Genomic DNA, 15,044 nt, shown 5'->3' with positions numbered 1-15,044 from the left:
TCAGCACCCCTGCTTAGACTCGGAAGTTAGGAGGAACGACCATTTTGTGTGTTCTGTTTTGAAGGATTTCTTGGTTTGACTGGTCAGGCACCCTCCTCCGAGTGCGGGACTGCTTTGGCATTCTATTCATAAGGTGAGGAATCCACAGATAGTTGTATCCATCAGAAGAACAAGTTATTTACCTTCCGTAACGCTTGTTCTGGTGGAATCAGTAGCTACCTGTGGATTGCTCACAGTCCCACCCGCCTCCCCGTTGCGTCTCTCTCTGTCTCTCTCCCCAAAATAATTAATGCTCATTTTGACCAAGCTGTAGGGTTTTAGCAGTTTATGTACTAATTGTCTGCGGGTCCTGGGCTCACTTTGTAACCACACACATTTTGTGAATTATACTAATCAGTTTTAAAGGTAAAATGTCTTGCTTCTGAACATCACTCAGTTTGATTTTCTATCATCCCCACCCCCCGAACCAATCAAAGAAAAATCTTCTTTGAACTCCCTCTTCAAAGCTTATTTGTCTCAAAAGTCAAAGGATAGGGGGCAGTGGATTTAATTAACTTGCACAATGGCAAGCCGAAACCCAGTGCAACTGTCCACTGCTTACAGTGAAGGACTAACATCCTGTCCAAAATCATTAGTTTATGCATTTGGTTACAGTGCTGTAGCGGTTTACTCTCTAGCATGCAGCATTGCCTAATAATGACTAACATTCTGTGATTCTACAATCTATTGGCTGCACTGTATTCTACCTGTATCGTTTAGAGTAAATGCAGATTAGGATCCACTATTCCACGTGGTCCATCTGACTGATTGTTTGCAAGCAAGATAGATAACGTGACTTGCAAAGTCGTTTTTAGAGACACTCTACAATTCAGTGAGTTAAAATCTGATTCGTTTTGGTATGGAATCGGTCTGCTAGGAGAGCAGTAGCAATGAGCATTTTCTAAAAGATTGGATTGTGGGATACAGTGCTAAGGAGTCGGGGGGGGGGGGGGGCTTACATACTTTCTGTCCCTCTTTACTCCACTTAGTGCCAGCTCTGACCTCTTGCCAGGAGAAAACTGACTCCATTTCTGTAGACTGATTCCGGGAGTGTATAAGATGTTAAGAGCTCTATTTCACAGGGACGAATAAAGCCATTTTATCTGCAAGTCATTGGGCCTTGGCCTCGGAGAATAAGATTGAAGGCACTAGAGACGTTTCTGCCTTTTGTAAAGCCTTTTACCGTGTATGCTTCAGAGGAAAGGTGTGATTTATAGTTTCTACTTGGTGTTGCCTATTTGGACTCAGAAGATGAGTGGTTTTCCATGAACCAATTGGGACCAGGTCCTGGGTTGAACTATCCCCATATGAAGGTGGCAGGAACTATGGGTGGATATCGCCAAAATGTGTTTCAGAATTCAAAACAAGGTAACAATGACTTATTGGTACTTAATCCCTAATACAACTAAGGTAATGTTTTGAAATATAGATGAGAAATGTTTGTGTGAGTGTAGTCGGGAAGGGAATGGTGCTGCATGTGCTTTGGAAATGTCCCCTTCTATAACCTTTTTGGAAGAAAAAACTAAGACGTACCAAAGGAACTTTGGACTGTCCAGTCCTTTTAGATCCAACAAGATGGATTCTGAATTTGACACCTGATTTGAAGGCATTATCTACATTTGATTGGAGGTTCACTGTGAATATGTAGTTGATATTAAGCAGTTTTTATCTTTGAAATGGAAAGCAGCCTCACCAAGCATACTATGGTCACAGATAGTGATGGAAAGGATATCCTGGAACCTAGATGATCAAGGGAGGAAATTTGAGAAGTTATGATGAGCAGTATTGCAGTAGTTGAATGAGGGGGGTCACCTACCCTAATGTGTCCGCAATCACACCCTATCCTGAGAATTGCAACTAATTAACTAAATATAGGTGTGAGAATTCTAGTAGTGATGTTCAAAGGGCGACACTAAATACCTATTTGTGTCCTCAGCAAGCCCTAAACGTGAGTTGTATTACCGTTGGATTCTTTTGAACCTCTGTGGTGAGGGACTGGAGGAGAAGGTAGCACAGAGAACAACTGAACCTGTATATGGTGCTTCAATATTAATTAGAAGAGACCTAATGCTAATTTGGTGTAAAATAAACTCAGTAACGTGTTAAAAAATGGATTTATCTCTAACCTGTCATTGTGCAGCCCGCTTTATTTACTGTGGATAAAATCAGTCAGTGGTCAATAATGAGTGGTGTGTTGCGACTCCAGTCAGATTTGTTGTGGTGTGTTTAGCGGTGCCATCAAATCTAGGTTTCCATTTCTGCTGTCTTTGTTTTTTCCAATAATTTGTAAAAACTTAGCATTTTGCTAAAATGTGCACAGCCGAATTGTAGCCTTTCTTTTGTTTATATCTTTCACTGTTGTATGTCTTTGTTTTTGTCCTACGACGTTGACATCGAGACGAATAAGACATTCTGAAATTGCAGCCTTTTGTGCGCTGCCTGTCATCTCTTTCGTTGACCCGATTAGACCTTATTTGTATGGTGATGGAAGTATAACTGCTTTGTTATTGCTAGGGTGTTGTTGCTACCTTCATTGCCCTAGATAATAAATTACATTTTGTTTCCAGGAGTAGGTGAGCCTAGTTCTGATATTAACCCGCTGAATTTAGTGAGTTTTAAGAAATTTGCAATTTTGAGCCTGAACTTTATTTACTTATGCATTGATTCTTGAAAGAGACCTACCTACGCGCCTTCCACTGTTAGAGGGGACAGCATTACAAATCCATGAGCAGCAATAACTGATGCTGTCCTAGCTCGGACTTTGGCTATCCTGTCTCATATTCCGACAGAGGAAATGCTTTAACTGAAATTGTCAGTAATTCCTGTGAATGAGGGCAGCTTTCATCCATTTCTTCGTTTAAAAAAAATGCAGTAAAGAATCCCGTGAAAACGAGTTCATGATGGAAAATAAGAAAAGGCCCTTATTCCACTTAAATTATTCTGTGATATGATTTATCCATTTCTGTAGTGGAGCGTGTGCAATCAAGTATGCTCTCTAGAGCATGCCGTTCTCATACACAAACGTTTCTTGTACACACATTTGGGAAGATATGTTTAGGTCGGGGCCTATTCACCTTTTGTTCCAGTAAAATGTTTATGCCTTTGCACATTTTACACCGCAGATTGCAAGCGATACTAGAAACAGCTTGGTTAAGTGTCAAATTATTGTTGTCTTAACACTAAATTAGCTTGTCGGTAACCTACCATATTCAGTCACTCACAAAATTAATTTGCCTCCACCTGTGTGAAATTTCAGTGATTCACATGATTTTAGAATAGTCAGACGCCCCTCCAGGTTCTTTATTTTTGTGAGGTTTTGCATTTCAAACCACATGCTCAACCATGAGTACGAAAGAGATTTGAGATGAGTTGTGTACAAAGTTTGGGAAAGGGACAGATTAGGGTAGAAGCACCAAATATTTCAATAGCCTTTCATACAACTTGTAGTAAATATCCAGTGGCGTTATTTTAATTTTGTATTTTTATTACATAATTTACCAACATTTTTTCCTTACTGGTGTGAAGAATGGGATAGAAGTGAAAGATTTCCATTTAAATGCATGGAATAATTGTGCTTTAATATAACAAAATGTGAAAAAATACGAGGTATAGACTCTGCAGCCACTATTTTCAGACAGCTAGTCTTGTTCAGTTAAATTAACCACTTACACACAAGTTCAGCAAGACACGCTGCTTTTCGATTTTATTTTTATTATATTTATCGATATCCTTTGGTATATATTTGATTGACTCTTATAGTTGTTGTAGGGACAGTTCAGAGCAGGATGACCTTGTCAGGTGCCTATGTTGCCCAGTTATAGTGTTTTGTTACCTTTACTTTAACTTGTATACTTATGACTGTTTTTCCAGTGCCCTTTTGCTTGTATATATCTTTCCGGAAACTGGACCTCCGGAGTTGCCTGAATTGTATAAATCACATCACCCAAATGGTCATATAATAGGATGGGTATTTTTGTACACTGTGGTTGGGTTTAAGTGGCACATAGGCTGGCAGGTATGCAAAGACCGAAAAAAGTTTGTTTGTGAACGGACTGCTCCTATGTGTCTTCAAGTCTTTACCTTTTTATGTTGGCAAACTGGTTCTGGTACTTTCTTGTCAATGTCAACTAATAATTTAGTATATGGAAGAACCAGTAGATGTTAAAAACCATTGCTACAATATCTAGTAACTTTTTTGAGATCTGTAAGTGGTCTCACCTTGAATATTTCTGTAGCTATTTTTATGATGACTTATAGTTATGGGGCACCGCTGAAATTGCCACTGCTTCCTAGGATTCGGCGTGGCTTACCCTCTGGCTGCCACTGCATGTTTCTAGTCCTGATATCTACAGTTTTTTTTCAATGTCAAGTGGTCGCTCTCGCGTTGTCGCTTATTTAGTTGCACTGCAAATTCATGTTTCTTATGTCAAAGTGTACAGTTGGCTCTGAAGACCCCTGAAAACTTAAGGTTTAGCAATCTAGTATGTTAATCTAGTCCGTTGTTATCCCCGTTCCACAGCCGTTAAAAAAATAAAATACATGTTAAATGTACATGTCCCCAAACTCCTGGCTATTTAGTACAGTCACGCTGCGGGCCTAACTAACCCTGTCCTCTAGATTTCTAATCTAATCACCATGTGGTTGGTTACTTAAAATTTTCTGCTTTTTCTACCACACTGAGAAATGTAATGTCAGGTTGTAATGTAACTTAACGCATACACACACACACTTACTTTAAATGCACCTACTGTAAAATTCTAATGTTTACTTCGTTTATCTTTAAGCAAATGGTTATGAGCCTTCGAGTGTCAGAACTACAGGTACTACTTGGATACGCTGGGAGGAATAAACACGGCCGCAAGCACGAACTTCTTACCAAAGCGTTGCACTTGCTTAAGGCTGGTTGCAGTCCTGCCGTCCAAATGAAAGTTAAGGAACTCTACAGGCGGAGATTCCCCCAGAAAATCATGACGTCCGCAGACTTGTCTGTTCCAAACGTTCACTCGAGTTCCATGTCTGCAACGCTGTCTCCCTCCTCCATTCCACAGCTGTCCTATGATGGACATTCAGCCTCGCCTCTGCTTCCCGTTTCTCTCCTGGGATCTAAGCACGACCTAGACCTCCCCCTCCTCACTACTGCCCTACACCCTCTCCATCCGGATGTCAAGCTTCAGAAACTTCCATTCTATGATTTGCTGGATGAGCTGATAAAGCCCACGAGTCTAGGTAAGTGTTCAGCATTCTAAATCATTTAAACTAGTCTTTTTAACAGGGAAAAGGAGTGAATTACAACCTCCCCCCGCCCCACTCAGGTTCAGAAGAATAGCAATGTTTGGTTTGAGATTTTAGTGTGCTTTTACATAAGGCTGGACTTAAAAAGAAAGTGCCTTTTATAATTGCACCTGTTCTTGCATTAACAATCACAGTACTTGGGCTGTGTCTTGTGCTGTTTGTCGACAAACTGTTTCCAGGTAAACGCTCACTGCCCTTCTGTTCATTGTATTTCCTTTATATACTTCGAAATAGACCCTGGGGTGACTGAGCACTTTACAAGAAAATGACGTACAGCAGATTACAAATATAGGGGAAAGTTCCTAGTGTGCAAGGGATGGGGTAATAAATTAAGGTCAGTATAGTGATATGTGAACAGTTTCTGTTTACAGAGGATAGGCCAATAGACCAGACTTCAACGGAGAATACATATGTGTTGGGGGAGGGGAGGGGCAGTTGAAGACTTTTTATCTTGTGTATCTTGACCTACATAGATCAGTAATGTTTGTTAACTAAAAGAGTATATTTGAGGCAGTAAGAGTTTTAGGGTCTTTTCAAATGTTTGAAAGTAGGACTTGTGCTCATTGGTGGGGAATAGAAATTAGAAATGCAGATTTAGGGAGCTGTTACAGAAAATTGATGTAAAATGGTTCTTTTTAGGTCTCTCCTACCAGAAAGCATAAGCTGTCTAGTTCAAAATGACCTATTTTGGGTTTACCAAGAACTTACATTACAATGGGTTTACAGCCACCCATTGCTTACTGTTGGTTTGCCTTACTGTCACTCTTATTTGCGTGTTTTCCTATTCAGTGGCTTTTCTTGTCCATCTCGTGTTGGTCCCTCCCATGGACCATAGCCTCTTTAACATTTTTTTGATTGACTAGCTTGTATTCTTCAACTGCTTATTTTTATTGCCTGAGCTAGGACTTCCTTTGTTGCTTGCAAGACATTTTGTTACCTTAAAGGGTGCTTAGAGCCCGCCCATTGCTTACCATTTGTTGGCTTCATTGTCATTCTTATTTACTGGCTCCTGTTTGATCACCGTATCCCAGCTTCAGTTCCTCTTTGCACGGTATCTCCTGTGGAGCATGACCCAAGTACTTCTTCCTTTGTGAGTGTCCTTCTGCTGCTTGAGTTTTCTGGCCCTGGCTACTAATTTCTACTAGTTGTTGAACTCACTGAGTGCATATATTTACAGGCAGGCTCCCCTACTTCCCGTCCAGCTGTGCATCGTGGCTTACTCCGTTCCCCCTCCCCCTCACTGCGTTGTTGCCCTGTTTGCCCCATCAGCCTCCCACGTTGTTGCTTGACCCTTCCCCGCCATTGCTTCCCAGTCCTCATGTCCCTTCCCTGTAATTGTGTGCCCTGTTCCCCCAGTATTGTTGCTTGATGAATTCCCCCTTTCCTGTTGTTGTTCCACTCCTCCCCTGAGCCGTAGCCCTGCTCCCTCCCCTGTTTTTGCCTTCCCTACCAACACCACTCTTCCTGTTGTAGCTTCCACCTTTCCCTTGCCCCCTTGTACCTGAAAAAAGACCAGGCTTTCCTGTGTTTTTTTTTTTTCTTTTCTTTTTGGTTATGCACTCCATCATATGCTTTTTAGTTCTCTCCTGTGTGTACTCTACCAACCCGCAACCCCACCCAATAACAGTGAGTGGTTTTATTTTTTATTTATTTATTCTTTTTGTTGTCACCCCCAGCTCTTGCTCACTTCCCATTACCTGCCCCACTCACTCCTCCATACTTTTACTTGCCGTTATTATTTGCACATTTTTTGAAAGTATGGCTGCAAATTGGTGCCTTCCCTTTTGTCTTGAAAAAAGCACTTGTTCTACTCCAATTTAATTTTTGTTTTATTTACCCATCTATCTTAGATCGGTGAATAATAAAATGGTGCCCATATCCTTCCATGCACATACACTTGTGTGCACCCATATGACATGTGCAGGCCTACGAAATGATGCAGCCACCAATTGCTGCTGCTTCATATGCGTTTCTCTTTTGGCCGTTGACAGACACAGACACACACTTTTTGCAATTGTGTACTGCATTATCAAAAGGCATTTGCAAATCTAATAGGTGCCAAAGGCGAGACCTATTTGCTTGCCAATCCTTGCTTTATCATAGACTATCCAGTTCGAAGAGAGTGACCGCCCTTTGGTTGGGCAAGTTGTTTGCTAAGTATTTAGGGATTCCACAGTACAGGGATTTGTGTGTAAAGCAGCCACTTTTAATTTATATATTGCTCCTGTTGAGCTCCATTTGAGGGTAATGATTTTTGCTGAAATGTGATTGATTTATTGTGCACCTGTGAGTCTTCTGGTGTGTGCCTTCATTCATTGTGTTTTGGTAATACTTCTGAGTAGAATGTTAAGTTATTGAATATCATTGACTGGCAAATGAACTACCAACTTAAATCTGCTTCGAAATAAAGAGTTACTACTTTGTGCATTTAGTTAGTTTCTGTGTGCTTGAAATTTCAGATTCCTTTTTAGGCAATTAGTACATTCTGTGATTTTTTTGTTTTTTTTGTTGTTGTTGTATTTTTGCAATCCAGTGTAATTTGAGCGCCCAGTCAGCGGTTGCGACTAATGCTTAAAAGTCTGATGTACCAATGCAATGTGTTCTTTTGAAAATAAAATGTTTTAAAAAAAGTAACCCATCCTAGATTGAAATGGTGTCGAGCCATGGGCCAGGAAGATAAGTAATTCAATCTTAATAGCATTTAACTTTAGATGGTGTAAAAGCATTCACAACTGGATGTCCTTTAGGCTTTTGACCCAGAAGGAGTATGTCCTCTTGAGACCAGACTTTTAGGTGTGGCTGTGTATTGTTTACTTGGAAATGATTCTAGATGTTTGGTTTAGGTGTGTGGTCAAATGATCCCAAAAGTACAGGCTTAAAGGTGGAGATAAAAATGAGCTCTGAGGAACACCTTGGCCTGGCTGGAGGGGTATGTGTGAGGGTGTGAAGGCTGGGCCGACTGATTCCGAAAGTACCACTTTGCAAGGAACAGGGCAAGGTAATACTAGACTACTCACTGTAAAACTAAGGCTACTAAACAACAGAGGACATCAGATAGACAAATCGAAGTACGATCAAAGTAAGGTGTGTACTCTTATTTGAATGAGATGTTTCTTGGTAGCTTAGTGAAAGCCCTTTGGACTGACACCTTCAGATTACTCTTAACAGTCATACAGGCAAGTCATAGTGGCATCTGCTTTATGGTGACTGTTGAACTCATTGCATGGTGGACTTAGACTGGCAACAACACTGAGACAGGTAGGACTCCAAAGGACCTGGGTGCAACAACAGAAGTCTTTCTCTTACCTGATCGGAATGGGAACCAAGCCAGAGGTCACGCTGTGAATGGCTAGGGACTAAACAGACAGTGGGGCAAATTTGAAATGGAACAGAAAACTAGAAAGGAAGAATAACCAGAATACCGGACAGACAAGACACCAGTCAAGCAAGGAGAAAAATAGAACAAGACGTTATGAGCAGGGCTAAAGAGATAAAGAACAATAATACAGGAATCAAGGGCAGGCTGTACCCAATGGGCACAGGAACAAGGAATGCCCCATGGATACAGGGAATTGGAACTAGGATTCAGAGCACGAAACAAGTAATGCGCTGCTTGTACATGGAAACTGGAACTTGAATTCAGAGCAATGGACTGTAATGTATCCAACAGGCACCGGAACAAGCAATGCCCTGCCGGTACTTGAAAATTGGAACTAGGACTCAAAACAAGGAATTCAAGAATGTACTGAGCAGGCATTGTGCTATGCCATGCTAGTATGTGAGATAAACACAGGAATTCAGAACAGGGAAATGAAGGGAACCGCTGCCAACTCGGCAAATATGAGGGCAGAAGCCCAGCAGGGAAAACAGAACTCAGGATATCAGGCTAGAAGGTGAGGCTGAGAAACCAGGAAAACGCATAACCTAATGCTGCTCAGGGCAGTCACAGGAAAATGGACACTGAAAAAAGCAGTAGCAAGAATAGGGAACTTCTCAAGGATTCAGGAGTGCGAGCAATTGGAGAACAAAGCAGGAGCATCCAGCAGCAGCAGTTAAAGCATGAGTTCTGAAAGCTGAAGCCAGGCTTAAATCCCTCCTCCCAGCCCGCTGACAGCCACACAAGGTGATTAGAACGCAGAACAGTTATGCGTAGGCTGTAGCAAAGTGCAGGTGAGAGCAGTCAAAGTCTCTCCTCCAGCTCCCTCTGAAGGAGTGGACAGAGGTTCCAGGAAGCAAGAAGTGGGCATAACTAAAATCCAGAGTGGCACGTGGATCGGATCATATTCTGTAATAATATGATAGGGATTCATGCAAGAGAGCACATGACCATGCTGGAAGTAGTAAGCTAGAGTTAAAAGCATAATACATTTCACCCAAAGTCTCCTCTCCACCGCCCATGATCGGGTAAGGCATACAAGTACCATAATGGATTAGTGGTTAAGTAAAACCTGGAATGGAATATGGAGTGGATCTGATTTGAGAGTGGTTTTGAATGCTGAAGTTAATCATAGGTATGATTAGGTTTCTGTGCATTATTTAGCATCTGCTCGCCATGAATTCCGTCAACCATGTTAGTAATAATGTGCTATTTATCATCCCTTTCTTTCAGAGTATTGAGTAGGATATTGTGATTGACTGTGTCAAAAGTTGCAGATAAATCTAGGAAGATGAGTAGAAAATGGGTCCTCTATGCTTAGTGTGCTTCACCCATGATTTAAAAAAAAAAAAAAAAAAAAAAAGTTTGTTACTTTCTGAGCTCCAACTAGACTGTAAATTTAAAAAAATGTTGTATTCTTCAATTAGGTGTTTGAGTTTAGTGGAGACACTGCATTCAGGGATTTTCACTAAGAAAGAGTGGTTAGCTATGGGGTGAAAATTGTTCTGATCTTCTTGGCTCACTCCTGTTTAATTTAGTTTTTTAAAGAGTGGCATGAAATACCCTCTTTTTAGATGTGAGGTTGCTTCACCTTGACCCTATGAAGTATTGATAAATAAGCCCTATAAGGAGTGACATGAGTGCTGATTTCCTTCAGTATGGCGGCAAGTATCAGACAAGTAAATTGAAATGCTGGTTTGGTTTTGCAATTGTCTTGATGACTTCACTTTCTGTATCACCTCTGACATTTCTCAAGACCCTCCCATTTATTTTCTAGGGGCCAGTGCGTGAATGGGTGGTCTATAGATTGGATGGACAGTCAGCTTGTAAGAAATTGGATTGTTTTTGGGGTCAGTGACTACCAACCTGTGGAATAATTATAACCACAAATCTTGTCAGGGTAAACTCTTCAAATCACTTAATTAATGAGAGCTCAGTCCCCTGGTAGCTATGGCACAGAGCAGAGAGACCTGACTTAGGGCAATATGTAAAGCATTTATGCAGCATGAGAACAGTAAGTCGAAATGCACAACAATACAAATCTCAAACTGGATTAGAAAAATAAAGTAAAATCTAATAACCAAAATGACAAAAATCCAATAATAAGGGGAGCCTAAGATTTAAACTTTTTTAAAGTTCTGAATTTCAATAGCACCATGAAGGATAATGTATCAATGGTTGTGGTAGACCGGGACCTAGGCACAATTTGATGTTGTCCGTGATAGAGCGTGGGTTAGATACATAACCCAAATTCGTCCTCGTAATAGATTGTATCTTCTGACTTAATTCCCGTAGTAGATTGGGACTACACTTCTAAAGCCCCTCAGACCTCAGGGGGGGCATTTAGAGACTCACAGGGTGTCATTCAGAGGTCAACAGTATACAGTCTAGGTCCAGTGCTATTGGTCAGCTGGGCAATTACAGGAAAGGCCTCTTGTAGCTTGTGGTATCCTTGTAACTTGAACAGAAAGTAATCCTTATGAACCTTGGAGAGACGTCTTTGTCATGGCTACAGGAGGGAGAGCAGGCCCTGACCGTTGGGGCTCTTCTCAGGTCTCAGCCAGCAGATGCAGTCCCAAATTTAACTTCCACATGTCCAGTTATGATCTTCTGCAGGTCCAAGAAGTATTCTGCAGTGGGGACCACATGGTGTCACGTTTATACTTGGCACAAGTTAGTGGGTGACAGTGACTCCAAAGGCACATCCTTAGTAATGGGGTTAAAGTTCCCGGAGTCAACCCTACTCAGTTTGGCATTTTTAAGATGGTGACATTGTTTGGCCACACCAAACTTGGGCTCTGAGGGAGGGGGGGGGGTGTGTATGGTGGAGGGGAATGTACTATGGTAATCCTAGTGTCCTCCTACATCTAACAATAAATGCAGTTTTGGGCAGTCATTGTACCCACAATACATTCAGAGACCGCCATCTGGTAGAACAAATGTGTCTGATTAGTCAGCTGATATTTGGGATCCTAATGACAAGTCACCTTCCTTAACAATCAGAAGATCTGAAGTAGACCCTTTCTTGTGCAGGGTGGGTATCTACAGAATTTAATCAAATAATTATTATTCAGAAAAGTGCTAATTTAGGAGCCATCAGCATTGTCACGTGGCATATGCATAGACCGTACTAGAGCTGGAAGAGATGACAGTGTTGTGGAAGGGAGAGGTGTTGAGGTGCTTTGCTGGGAGACATTTTGTCAAAGGATGAAGTATTCCCATAGAGGATTGTCATTTAAGGATATTGTCTGACCCTTTTTAAAAAAAAATTTTTATTTGTTTTTATTTAAAAAAAATTGTATTATCCTTCCTGGTGCTTGGTAATGTCGAGAAATTAAGGTCAAAAGTTCTCAGATTGGCATTTGAGACTTGAATCCCGATAATGCTGTTTTGATATGTTGTGGTCAACATTTCTGATTTAATCACTAGCAATGGGATCACAGGTTTTTATTTATATAGCATTTTGTTGGTGCTTTACTTGTTTAGAGAGTTGAAGTCAAATTTATTAACAGGGATTGAATATCTGATCTGGTTTCATGTATCATCTTTTCGTACAGAGGCAATAATTGGAGAGAAGGTTCTTTGGACACTCCTGATGTAGTTTGTAGTTTTCGGTCACATTTTAAGGAAAGGTTGAAGATAAGAGCTCTTGAAGTTAAGGATAGCTAAGACGAGTGGTCAGAAGTAGCTTCTTTGGTTAACTATAGTTTTAGAGTGCTAAAGAGGTATTGAGAAGAGATGTCAGTTCAGAATTGGCTGCACTGTGTAGCATGTGGTGTTCTAGTAGGGAGGCAGTTTAGGGATGGGTTACGGTAATCTGGAGTGATATATTGCCATCCTTATGGTACAAATGATCCTAGATTATCACTGGACTATCTTGTACATTTACACAGTAAAAGGGAAGGAATTGGTAAAAAGGGAAGTTCTAGATGACAAGACATTTTTGGGAAAAGAATACAGGAATATGATGAGCCTGCCTATCATTGTGATATTCTCGAACTTCAAGATTATAGTGCCCGTTTGTCATAATTTTGCATCATTTGGCTCACTGCAGTCCACAGGTGCTTCAGAGGACCCTTAAGAAGGCTAACTGTTTTCCATGCTGTACTTCTCAAAGCAGTATAGTCTTTTATTTATAATAGCTGGGCGGAATAAGAAGGTTTTGTCCTACTAGACTGTTGTCTAGGTCGGGCATCAGATGATGTCACCAGCTATCCAGTTTTGGTATCCCAACCTCAAGGTAAACCAAGGTAGATGTCTAATGGTGTGCTAGTTGGCAAACTAGCTTCATGACCTTAGTAGTGCATGTGTAGTCAAAAGTCAAGCAACATTGTGGTGGGCTCTCAGAGAGGCGCGCCTTGCTAGCAACCCAACTCCTAAAAGGATGGTGGAATGTGGACGATTCAGCCTCCAAGATTGAGAGTTTCATACCAGGCTTCTCCAGGCCAGCCTAGTCCTGGACTCTGGCAACACAGTAGCCTGCATCAGCCTACCTATGTGGATCGCACGAGGTGCATAATCACCCCAGGTCCCTGTTATTCCTCACCTGGACTGCCATAGCCTCTCCCAGGGATGCTCCTCCATCTGTGCAATACAAGAAGGCTTGAGAAATGCTGAAATTACACAATGGAAGTCTTGGTGAGTCCATTTCTGATGGAGAGCTGTTGGGTGTCCAGGGTATTCTCAAAGAAAAATCGGGGCTGCTGGCTATGTTGGGATGTATCCTGAGAGGAGACCTCACTGCTTGGTTGCCACTCTGCCTGCAGGCTGTTGAGTATATTTTGGGGACTAGGGTTTCTTTTCTTAGAATGGAACAGTCTTTGGGAGATGTGGGATCCCAAGTGCATGTGATGGAAGACTTGCATGTCAACCCTCGTAGGCTGGCAGGACGCCACACATTTTCAATTGCTGCACAACTGTATTAGGGAGGTTTTAGAGTGTCTTTGTGTGCAGGAATTGACATAGATGCTAATTAATCCCTTTTCTTTGTGCACATCTGTGCTCCAGCTTCGTTGAGTGTGCTCCCCTTGCCTCTAAACCTATGTTCTTCACACTCTATTCCACTTTGGACAACTCTGTCTAGCACGTGGGAAAACCACATAATGAAAAGTCTGCAAAGACAGGTGTCTTGCCTGATGACTGTTTCTGCTTACTGCTCATTTTAAACATTGTCCCTATACCATTGTGCCCCTTAAACAGAACTTCTGCAAAATGTTTCTTTAAAAAAAATGGTCAACTGCTTCCTTAAGACTATCCTACTTTGGCAGCCATTATGCTCTCACCTATATGTTCCACGTTTTCATTTTTTTTGTTTTGCAGGCATGGTCAGGTCGGAAAGGTGTCGGGCTGCTGAATATGTTGTCCGGTTGCAAATGGGCATTTTCCAGACTTAAGGTTTTGCTGGAAGCAAGTGTAATGCCCCAATGATTACTTTCATTATTTGACATCTGGCTAGATTTTTTCTCGTTTAGCTGTATTTTTTCTTCTGGCTGGAGTTGCCCTACATTTATAAACATGCTTCATGTGTCCTTCAACATACATCTAGAATTCCTGTGCTGCGTACATCTTCTTAACTAACCAAGTAAACCTGATGCGGTCTACTGTGTAGGATCGGTGTTAATCTGTCCGGCAGTAGAATGGACCCAAAAACAAGCAAAGCCTTGTGCATACTACAATCTGTATCTTTTACTGTTTGAGCCATCTCTTTCGGTGCAGCTGTGTGGTTTGTTAAAGACATCTTGGGGACGTTTTGGAAAGCATCCCTGGGAAAGCATTCCGCCCATTGCTTACTAAGGGCTCTGTGGTTTATAACTCACATTTGCTTACTTTGTTTGCTGGTTCTATTCATTTTAGCTTGAGTTCCTCGCTCATGGAGATCATTCCCTATTTATTGTATACTTTGAGTGCGCCCGTTCTGTAAACAGGCCTTTAAACTTTGTTCTTAACTTGTCACATTTGCTGTGCACTCTGACACATGTCAAATGTCAGGCTCTCTTTCAAGGGAGCTTGGTGTTTACTTTTCTTTCTCGTACCTCAAAGCGGGAGGATTTATGTGACCATCTTGCTGTAAAATTGTTTTTACTAGCACACAACATAGTTTAAATGTCGGTAATGAACTATGCAGCCATTTCAGAATATATCAGAATTTCAAAAGCAGGAATAAATCACATTTTTTATAATTCTGAAGTGTGGTGAAAATAAATATTTTAATATGATCGACAGAAATGAATACCTTCTATTAAGGAAATAGAATTCCTGTTTTGGTCGAACATATTATCAGGGTCTGATAAGTAATATTGGGTTGAACCAAAGGAATACTGTGCATAAGTAGGCAATC

The 15,044-nt window shown here is 41.2% G+C and overlaps 1 protein-coding gene across 2 annotated transcripts in view; it reads left to right on the top strand.

The window, feature by feature from the left end:
- Positions 1–15,044, top strand: part of PIAS1 (protein inhibitor of activated STAT 1) — a 446,958-nt gene that overhangs the window by 39,140 nt on the left and 392,774 nt on the right. For both annotated transcript variants that reach the window (XM_069222860.1, XM_069222859.1), the window contains exon 2: positions 4,824–5,265. In XM_069222860.1, the coding sequence (XP_069078961.1) occupies positions 4,824–5,265 (442 nt within the window). The remainder of the gene's footprint in view (positions 1–4,823; positions 5,266–15,044) is intronic.

The sequence above is a fragment of the Pleurodeles waltl genome, chromosome 3_1 (genome assembly GCF_031143425.1).
Source record: "Pleurodeles waltl isolate 20211129_DDA chromosome 3_1, aPleWal1.hap1.20221129, whole genome shotgun sequence".
Lineage (NCBI taxonomy): Eukaryota > Metazoa > Chordata > Amphibia > Caudata > Salamandridae > Pleurodeles > Pleurodeles waltl.
The sequence above is the reverse complement of the archived record's forward strand: the minus strand, read 5'-3'. Positions and strand labels throughout refer to the sequence as shown.